At 34.2% G+C, this 11,001-nt stretch overlaps 1 protein-coding gene across 4 annotated transcripts; it reads left to right on the forward strand.

Moving 5' to 3' along the window:
- Positions 1-1,293: 1,293 nt before the first annotated feature.
- On the forward strand, positions 1,294-6,681 carry LOC113296866 (protein root UVB sensitive 2, chloroplastic-like). 4 transcript variants are annotated; one of them, XM_026545224.1, is made up of 17 exons: positions 1,295-1,423; positions 1,530-1,661; positions 1,875-1,963; positions 2,060-2,144; positions 2,688-2,747; positions 2,835-2,928; positions 3,105-3,202; positions 3,435-3,614; positions 3,776-3,898; positions 3,985-4,409; positions 4,636-4,772; positions 4,861-5,025; positions 5,215-5,366; positions 5,471-5,568; positions 5,679-5,958; positions 6,049-6,201; positions 6,313-6,681. In XM_026545224.1, coding segments are annotated over exons 1-11 (1,299 nt in total). In that variant the 5' UTR covers positions 1,295-1,411; the 3' UTR covers positions 4,637-4,772; positions 4,861-5,025; positions 5,215-5,366; positions 5,471-5,568; positions 5,679-5,958; positions 6,049-6,201; positions 6,313-6,681. The 4 variants fall into 4 exon arrangements, with proteins under 4 accessions (XP_026401007.1, XP_026401009.1, XP_026401010.1 ...); XM_026545225.1 differs by having other exon boundaries at positions 4,970-5,025; XM_026545223.1 differs by having other exon boundaries at positions 4,636-5,025.
- The last annotated feature ends 4,320 nt before the right edge of the window (positions 6,682-11,001 follow it).

The following is an 11,001-nucleotide window of genomic DNA, read 5'->3' on the forward strand; positions in this document are numbered from 1 at the left end:
AACCATGAATCACATGATGCAAAATGACAGTAAGTAGCATTGTTGTAGTAATTTCAACCATAATTGAAAACCAACAGTCTTTGACCTCATAGGAAAACATCATTATCCTAAATAAATCTATACACACCTGATTTATAAAATTGAATCCACACATTCCTTAATTTTTCTCCAATCCAACTGAAAATTACCTAATCTAAATGAACAAAACAAAATTAAATGATCAAAAACAGATCAAGATTGATTTTCATAGGAAATCAAATTTGCGATAAAACTGAATCAAAATTGAAATAGAGAACAGAATTAAAATTGAATCGAGAAATTACAAACAATAACAACAACTAAAAATCAAAACGTGCCTTGATTCTGTTGCTGTTCTTCCGAAACAGTGATGATTCTTCTTGATTTCCGAAATTAAAAGAAACGACAACTTCAAATCAGAAAACCTTACATGGAGTAGATTTGAAACAACAAACTAGAATCAATTGAGAGTTCGTACATAGATGATCAGTTGTTAAATAAATTGGAATCGAATCATTCAGATCTATAAATTGATTAATTTTTCAAATCAACTGAAAAATCTTAAATCATTCAGATCTATAAATTTGAATCAATACCTTTCACATCTTCGAATCAACTGAAAAATCCAGACGCGGATCACATCTATTAAGTTCAATCGATTATTTGATTGAACATCATCGTCATCATCGTCAAAGATCCATAAACATCATCTTCTTCTTCGTAAAACAGAGATATTCGAACTAAGTTTAACAAATCCATAAACATCATCAGAAGAATCTCCAGATCCTCAATGACGAATGATTTTACGAAATTTCTATTAAATCAAATTGTTTCGAAAAGTGAAAAATGAATCTGAGAAAACCCTAGAAATGGTTTTCTCTACAGACGAGAGAGAGAGGCAAGAGAGAGAAAGAAAATTGAGAAATGAAAGTGTATCTACTTATTTTATGCTTGTATATATAGAAAAGGGTAATACTGTCATTACGAAAATATCACTTTATTATCAAGCCCTTAAAATAAAAGTTCTGGGCCTAGAAATATGCAAATGTGAAAGAATGGAGTTGATAGTGTAGGATCCATTTAGTGGGGCTTCTATATATTGAACCCATATAATAGGGGGTTCTAGTATTTTTCACTTTCAAATATCATCGCAACCAACCGCATATAAAAATGCCCGTCGTCGTTATGTTGCTGGATCTAAAATGTTCGAGCAACCCGGAGCACAGGTAATGAGTAACCTTTTAGGGGTACATACTCCCGATTTTCATTCTTCGGACTCGTGGAGTATTCAACGAATAAATTGGTACAGTTTTGCCAACCATGTTTCATATATCTTCACTGTACTTATCGTCTGCTGCTGCTTCCCGGACCTCTTCTCTACCACTACTAAACCATGAACGTGCTGGTAATTCCAATCTCCATTAAATAAGAAGACCAGATAAAATTCATTTCCAATATCTTTTCCCCGAATTGATTACATCTTTATGTATTTGTTTTAATGGAATTCACAGGCAAAGATAACGATGCAGAAGAAAGACCTAGACAAGGAAGAAGACCCATCACAACAACGCTCTGTTTCATGGGTCGAAACCCTTGACACTGTTTCACGCCAGTATAAGTTCGAACCAAATGGTAGTTTATCTGTAAGTCTATCTCTCACACGCTTTTTGAATTTCAGTTTTAGGGTTCCTTTACTGCCTGCAATTCCTCATACTTCATAAACCCTATACCCTAGTAATGTATAATAGAGCTCTGCAAATTCATCCAATTTCATATGGTGTTAAAGTTATACTCATTATCAAACACAACAGTATGTTTCATTAAGCTGAATTGAGATTATTGACCTTTCCCTGTAGGTTAAGCTGGTAGACGACTCTAGACCGGTTGCTCATAAAGTCGTTGAATCGTTTCTGAATAAGTTTTTTCCATCAGGATATCCTTACAGGTAATCTCATCAGTTACTCTTGGTATTATTACTATAGATTTGGTTTTCTTTTATTTCGCTTTTAACTTTTGGTTTGCAATTTTACTGATGATGCAGTGTAAATGAGGGGTACCTTAGATACACTCAATTCAGAGCAATGCAACATTTTACTAGTGCTGCACTCTCAGTATTGTCAACTCAGGTCTTCTTCTGTTTCTTGTATGTTAGCGGTTTATAATCTTTTTACTTTTTTAGTTACCTTATTATAACAAGGGTTCTAGTTGGGAGTTGGTTCAGAGTTTCTGAAATTCGCACAATTCAAACAAGTCTTTACAGTTTAATACATGCTTGCAGCCAAGTAATTTTCTTGGTTTGCATCCAAGAATAGCTAAGGTATCCGGAATGTAATTGGGCTCGCAAGTTCAACTATTCAGGGCATAAAATGTGAGCCTAAGTGAGAATGTCAGATGGCAGTTTACTAGCCTGTTTGCTCATCCATTGTTTCTTGATAGTATCAAGCTTATACATCTTCTTATCCCTATAGCGTGTACCCCATCCAAGTAGTTTATCCACCCAGTAGATAGAGCTGACATACTTTGTTCGCCAAGAAAGAATCTCATCTCATATATTTGCAACTTGGATCTGTCCTCTTATAATTGTAGTTATACATCCTAAGGGGTGTTGTAGTGTACAATTAGACTGATTTCTCCTATTCGTGTGGTGCCCTAATCTTAAATTTGTACAGTCACTGCTATTTGCTGCAGGCTTGCGACCTACCCCTGCACAGGCAACTGCTGTCAGTTGGGTAAGAACTAAGTTGAACCCCATCTAGATTTTAGAATTGAAGATCTTGTTTAAGTTACTCTTAGGTTCAACCTTGCTGATATGCCAGATTCTAAAGGATGGAATGCAGCATGTGGGGAAATTAATCTGTAGTAACTTGGGTGCCAGAATGGATTCAGAGCCAAAGCGTTGGAGGATACTGGGTGTGTGTTTTGTATTTGCATCCTTCTGTTTCCGTTCGCCCTTTACACTGTCTATTCTACATATACTACTTGCGATTAGCTAATCATACAACTTAATCAAGTGTTTAGATATCTTTTGGTTCTCCAAGTTAAAGATGTTTTAAAGCAAACACACATTGTTTTTCTTTCTTATGCAGCTGATGTTCTCTATGACCTTGGCACCGGACTGGAAGTTCTATCTCCGCTATGTCCCCATCTTTTTCTTGAAATGGCTGGACTTGGAAATTTTGCAAAGGTACACTTTTGTATCATGAAATAAAATATTAATGTTTCTGCATTATGTTTTTGAGAAGTAATGATAGATTATTTTTGGCCATCAACCCTGTAATTGCTATATATTGTGTTGTCAATCCCTATTTCTGTCCACGGGGACTGGGAAACAGTAGTTGCAGTGTATCTTTTTGCTCATGTACCTTTACAATGTAAATTATCTCAAACTGACTTCTTGTTTATTTTGCATGCAATAGGGAATGGCAACCGTTGCAGCCAGAGCAACAAGGTTGCCAATATATTCTTCTTTTGCAAAAGAAGGCAATTTAAGTGACCTATTCGCAAAAGGGGAGGCCATCTCTACTCTTTTCAATGTCGTAGGACTAGGTGCAGGCATTCAACTAGCTTCTACAGTGTGTTCAACAATGCAAGGAAAGGTAAACCTTCTTATCTAGAAAGTAATAACAACAGAACAGTTTTACGTTCAGATATTAATTGGTCACAATTTAAAATCTAAACAGCTAGAGGATAAAGTAGAAAAACTTTAGAGAGTAGGTTATAACTGTTCTACTGCTTTTCATTTCTTTACTTTTTGTAGATGGTAGTTGGTCCGGTGCTTTCCATCTTGCACATATATAGTGTTGTTGAAGAAATGCGAGCTGCTCCAATTAATACATTGAATCCACAACGGACAGCCATGATTGTAGCAGACTTTGTTAAGGTGTGATTCTTATACTTTTGATTTAGTTTGGAAGATCCTTTAATGTTACATAATGTGATGCATTTTCCCACCACAATAAAATCCAGAGAGGAAAGATATCAAGTCCTGCAGACCTAAGATACCAAGAAGATCTTCTCTTTCCGGGGCGACTGATAGAAGATGCAGGAAGTGTGAAGGTTGGTAGAGCTATTCGTAAAGCCATTAAGCCTTCAAAACTTCATGAACTGAAGGAAATGTTCCCTGATGAGAAGTTTATATTAAGTTGTAGTACTGGTAAATCTACCGATATGGTATTGGCGCAAAATGCAACAGGCGAAGACGCACTTAAAGGGTGGATAGTGGCCGCATTAGCTGCAAATGTGGAACCATCTGTAAATTCATCGAATGATACAAACTTCAAAGAAGCTTACGAGCAAATGAATAACTTATTTCCAAAGTTTGTCTCCAAGTTAAAAACTAAAGGGTGGCACACTGATCGTTTTCTGGATGGAACAGGAAGCCGATTTGCATGGTATCAATTTAAAGTTCTTTTATGTAAATGATTGGTGGTTCTTAGGCATAGAATATCTGATTCTTAACTGTATTAGATTTGTTTTTTTCTCACTTCCTAAGAGAGTTTTCTTTTTCTTTTGTTCCCAGAGTTAAAAGATTGCTTACTAGTTGAATTAAAAGAAATGTTTGATTTATTCATTGATTGAATCTGCAATTGATTTGTCATTTGTCTTCATAACTTACAGACTCTTAGCTCTTCAACTTGTCTCTTAGAAAACCAGGACGTGTACCGGACAACCCGTTTGTAAATATGTCTGCGGACTCTGCTCTGCTACTTGAAAGGGCATATGACTACCCAGTAACAAATATAGCCGGATAAGGGGTAAAGTTGGTATTGATAATTAAATTTATTTCCTTTTAAGAGGGTAGGGGTATAATTATAGTTGATAGAGGGTATTTGTGAATAATAGGGCAATTTCCACTTTGTGTTGGAATTACTTGAAAATAACCCGTGGCCTGAAACTTTTGTTTTCCGAATAAATTTGGAGATACAAGAAGTGTGTTCGATTGTTTAATTAGGTTACGAATTCTGAATAAAACAAAGGCAACACCGAGGAAAAAAGCAGTGAAAACAGGTAACTCAACCCCCTCTCCTCTTAATCTTATATTCTTTATTTATCAAATTTCGTACATCTTTTCTAATCTTGTTTATGGTTCATCTTACGTTATAATTATTCCTGCTTTTGTTCTCAACGTTACTGTACTTATGCCTAAGTTGTGTAAAATCACTAAATTAATTTTTGCCTACATTATCACTACTCCAGCTCTGATGTGGAGGCTTTGTTGCGGTGGACAAGTTTTGAAGAAGTGGAAGATATCATCAGACCCTATGTTTCTCAAGCGATTAACAAGGCAGTGTATGGTGGTTTTAAAAGTGCAAGAGAATTAAGTATACGTCGATTACAAAATCTTCAATGTAATAATTTAAATGCCTACATATTTTTGCTTGCCTGGTTCATACTACGTACATAATTATTATTCCTAATTGAGATGTTTTGGTTTTTCTTTTTACATTTTTAGCGTGCTTTTACTCAATTGGTAGCGGGAAAGGATATGCTTCTGCATGGAGGCTATGCTAATGAGTATTTCTACCATTACCCACTGACGAAAAAGAAGAGGTTATCAGGATAATCTTATCCTTCACTTGATTTCCAATTCTTATTCTTTAGCTGCATCTTACTTCTGTGAAAGACCACTCAGGAGTTTTTGTATGATTGCTGGAGAACAGATGCTTCGTAGGTTTTCGACCATGCATGTTAAGTTATGCATCACTTAAGGATATCGACAAACATTGGATCATCATTCAACTGTTGGAGGACAATAAATCTGAGCATTTTCTTTTGGTGTTGAATAATTATTGGGATTCGAACTTGGGAATGGCAGACAAAGATGTTCAGACTGAGGCAATCAGACAAAAGGAAGAAAAGCTCGCGCTTCTTGGGAAATTTCAACACAATCAGAATGAATTCCAGGCTGATAACTTCCTTACAAGAAAGGAAGAGTTCGAGGTATTACTAAAAGCATGTAAATGTTCCATGATTTTTTTGCAGCTGATACTAATCTTTATTTTGTTTTCTGTTTGCTTTCTCATCTTATAGGAGCTCAAGTGTGAAATCTCTTGCTCGTATAATAACATGAAGTTGTTAGTCAAACGTGCCTCTATTTATTATCAGACATTGGGGGATTTAAAGTTTGGAAGGAAATTCTTGATGCTGGCAATGGCATTCCAGACACTCCTACATGAGGATGAGGTAAAATGAAATTTGATGAATAGTGTAATTATTTATCAGTTCAGTTAACGAGCTTGTGTCTGGTAGTATTGCTGGCTTGTTCGGTAATTATTTGAATTGTTGGCGACTCAGAGGATCTTTCAAGGAGTGGACGGAGGAAACGCTACGCACGATCGAGCTAGTCGCGAAAGAGGAGGAAGAATGTGATAAGGCAAAAAAAATTTGTGCTGCAAATTGGAACAAGGTTGTGGCCTCTTCCGGTCTTGTTTGATAAAAGTACGACTGTGCTTTATCTTGCACTACACCTGAACTTCATAAACTCTTCCAACTATGAACTTTCAAACGCCTTTGTTGGAACATAGGCCAGTATGCACTGCTTACTGATTCTCAGTACTTTCTAGAGCTGTTACCTGCATAATTCTGACTAATGAGATTTCAGGTCTTAAAATACTTAAATAAATAAATAATAAAAATTCAGGTGGTCAATTTTCCCCCCATGCATGCTAATCTGTATATCTTATTGTTCTGTATGGCCTTTAAGTTACGGTTGTCTTCCTTGTAGACATATGGCATAGCTTGCATACGGAAATGAGTCAACAGTCCACTTAAATCAAATTGGCTGTTTTTCATAGAATTTTTTGTTTTGTTTATTGAGTCATGCTGTGAGTCTGCGACGAGGTCACCCTCGTGACAGCTCTCATAAGGATGCACTTGGGTGCTACATCTTTAATATGCTCGCATCTTCGAAATAAATTACTAGTAGAAAATAAAAACAGATTTATTATTTTCAATTTATCTATTTTATTTTTTATATCCTTAGCTTCTTTACTTGGGAATGGTATCTGATCCATGTAAATAACCGAATTTTCTTTGATCCGTGAGCAACCTCAGACCTTCCTGTAAGTGTAAACTCTCTAGAAAATCTCCATTTTGAACTAGCTGATAAACAAATTTGGAATCGAATTTAATGCTACAAAGCTCTCCTCTTTTACGGGAACTGAATTCTCGCTATTGGAACAAATCTTTATCCACTTTTCTGCATGATTAAAAGCTGAAAGGATATAAAATTGAGTTGAAACAGGATATCTAGTTATAGATTCATCAAGTAATTAATGGCATCAGTTCATTGATCATCAAATAATTAATGGTGTAAGTTTGTTAAAAAAAACTAAAGGATAAAACACGGATGTTCAAATAAAATAGTAAAGAAAAACAGTGTACCATTGTTACACGTTTTTGTCCCCGTGATTAATCACGATCAAAGGTTATCAAATCCTCCATGTTTTAATGCCAGAAAAATATCCACGGCCGGGTACTTGGTTTTTAATTTTTATGATATTGTTGAAGATTTACGAACAAATTAAATTAAATATAAATCTATAAAAGAGAAAATAATATTAATTAAAATATTTTTATAATTTAGATCTTATGTTGGGATATGTGCATATCTAAGATGTTAGATCCAAGGATTAGGAAGCGCATCCTTACAAGAGCTGTCACGGGGATGACCTCGTCACAACATGACTCTTTGTTTATTTCTGAATGAATTATGTAGAGGAAACCTAAATCTACTAAACTAAAAATGACAAATTATCATCCTCCTGGCATTGTATATTGGGCCAGGCCGTTACCAAATCCAGGCCGGACAGGCATCAAATACACTTATTTTGGAACGATTTTTTAGGTACTACTCAAAAATGATGGGGGACTACTAAGTGATAAAATATCTACCCTATAATTATAAGGGGTGTCCTAAAGTGTGGAAATGACTAACCTACCCTTAACCTATATATATTTAACCACCTCCTCCCATCAACACCGCCGCTCACCATCACCGACCACCACCACCACCCTCGAACCACCTCCACGGCCACCTCTATATATAACTTAATTTAAATCATTAACAAAACAAAATCAAAATTATAACAAACCCATTAATTGTCATTCGTTTTTGGTTGAAAAAAAATAGAAGTAATCATCAAAATGAGTTGAAAATGGAAGTTGAAGAGAGAAGTTCGGCTAGGAATTATCTGAAAAACTTTGTCGAACTAGCCGAACTCAACTTTAATGAAGGTTTTTCTTTCAGAGAAAAGTTCGGTTACGTCGCAAAAAAAATTCCTAAAGTTCGGTTACGTCGCATTTTTTTCTCCTAACCGAACTTTTCTCTGAAAGCCTATATATTGAGTTCGGTTACGTCGCAAATTTTTTCATTTTATTTTCCCAGCCAAACTTTTAGTTCGGTTAGGTCGTAATTTTTTCTCCTAACCGAACTTTTCTCTGAAAGAAAAAACTCCATTAAAGCTGAGTTCGGCTACTTGTGTTTTTAGAAACATTAGCCGAACTACACTTGCAGATGAGTTCGGTTACCTGTTCTTCAAATTTTGTAGCCGAACTTTGTTAACCAAACCGAAATCAATTGTAAATTGTTCATTTTTAGGAATGTCAATTCAAGCACCATTAACTAAATTTGAAGTATCCATGAGTACCCAAAACATCATACTCTTGTTGTGGCTCTTAAAGAAAAAGATCTAACTTTTTTTCTTCCAAAACCCTCATCTTCATCTTCTCCCTCTCAATAATTCTTCTTTTGGAAAAAATCAAATTATTAATTTAATCTCACTAATCATTAATTAACTCACTAATCATTACACTAACTAATTTTATTACCAAGGGCAAGTTTGGTATTAAAAAAATAATTAGATAAGGGGTGACTCAAAATTACTTCAAACATCCACCAAAAAAATGAAGAGTAGTCCCCCTCCATTTTTGAGTAGTGCCCAAAAAATCATTCTTATTTTGGAACATTCTTATTTTGAGGTTTAAAGCTTGTTTAAATCCCGTTACATTACCAGACCAGGCAGGCCAAGGAGGCTAAAGATTTTTTGCAATTTCAAAATTTTATAGTAACTAATAATACCTATTCGGAATTCGGAGACTGAATGAACTATAGTTTTAAAATAAATATTTTATAATTAATCTTTCGAATGTAGAATAGAAATAAAAATAAAAGATTTAACTAAAATATAATCAAAACACATAATAATTTATTTCACCGTAAAACTAGAATTCTTAAGAAAATTCAAATGGGTACTTGGTTGGGTTGTTTAGGCAGGTATCTGTCCAGGTTATTAAAATTTAAAAGAACCCAAGACAGGCGGCCTATAACGGGCAGTAACAGGCTTTAAGTCCATATTGGTACCGGTAGGACTGAGCGGGTACATGCAGCGGAATATTTTTGGGTATTATTTACAACCGACACTAAGCATTCTAACATTTCCATCTGGATCTATTACAACTGAATCTCACTTCATATAATCCGCATGTTAAGGTTTATTTTTACCGTGACGACTATAATGTTGTCTTCCTTGTTAGCATTACAGTGATGACTGGTATGAGAAAAAAGTTTCAAGAGAATGACAACTACGAGCATGCCGATTATTCTATGTTTTATGTCACAATATTATTAGATTAAAATAATCGTCAACCTGAAAAATTGCGACCACGATCCTAGGGAAAATAAAAACGGAAAATGGGTCATTTATCCAAATATTTTTAAAACATGGTTCAAATGGACGAGTAAAAATTATTATGGGTAAAATGGAAACCAAAAAAATATCAATGATGAAACTGGATTCATCCTGACTTAAACTTAAAAAACAGCAAGGATGAAACTGGATGCATCCTGATGTAAATCAAAAATAAGAAAAAGTATTTGAAAATGGGTAGGGTGAAACTGTTTACGTCCTGGCTATTTTTACATTTTTGTCTATTTAAACAGTATCAAAATCTAAATGTCCTTTTCACTCAGGAATTGTTGATTTTAGTCTTTTTAACCAATTTTGTGAAATAAAAATTAGTATTTTCGGACTCTGATAGTCGGCATCATATGATCCATATGACGTCGACTAATAAGTACTCCCTCTAATTTCTTTATTAGTCTATTATTCTCTTTTCACCTATCTTAAAATAATGTCGAGTTTCTATTTATGGTCGTATTTTCTCATTAACCTCTCGATTGCATCCTTGAATTTTTATGATTGTAGTTTCTTTTTCAATATAATTTAATATAAAATCTTATTAAATAGTATTTTCAGTAGAAAACAATTTTGTTTAGTATCATTCTTTGTTATCTTAGTTTATTTCTATAAAATAAATATTTACGGCTATAAAAGTTAGATTCCTTATAAAGTTTATGTTCATGTATATATTCTTCACTGGTGATGGAGTCCGCTCTTTCATTCCCGGAAAAGCTATTTCTAATGCGGTCTCACGTAAACATACTAAATATTTGGATAAGTGTGTTTCACATGGTCATGGTTTGGGTGTCTTGGCTTTCTCCACTTTAAAAGAACTGGGTGAGGATACTTTGTATTTTCTCAAGCGTCTGAAGAATTGTTTAATTAGCAACGACGCTAGTAGTGGCTTTGGTAGTTTTATTTTTCATAGATTAGGCATTGCCATTCAAAAGGTGTTGGAGTCGAGCTTGTTGCTAGGCTACCAACCATAAGCTCTGTTTAATTTAATGATAAGATATCTTTATTTCAAAAATAAAAAAATAAAAAATATATATTTTTAATATAATAAAATGATGCTATTCAAGGCTTTTATTGAAAAATATATACTATATATATTCCTAAAAATAATATACTTTTTTATCTTCTTTTTAAACATTTCCAAAATAATAAAAATAACAGAACTATATAATAAAAATAACAGAACTGTGTGGGTACATATATACATATATATATATATATATTATTTATATATACTACATATATTAATTTTTAGTTTTAATAATAATGTGGCATTAAACAAGGGTAG

This window comes from Papaver somniferum, chromosome 7, assembly GCF_003573695.1.
Source record: "Papaver somniferum cultivar HN1 chromosome 7, ASM357369v1, whole genome shotgun sequence".
NCBI lineage: Eukaryota > Viridiplantae > Streptophyta > Magnoliopsida > Ranunculales > Papaveraceae > Papaver > Papaver somniferum.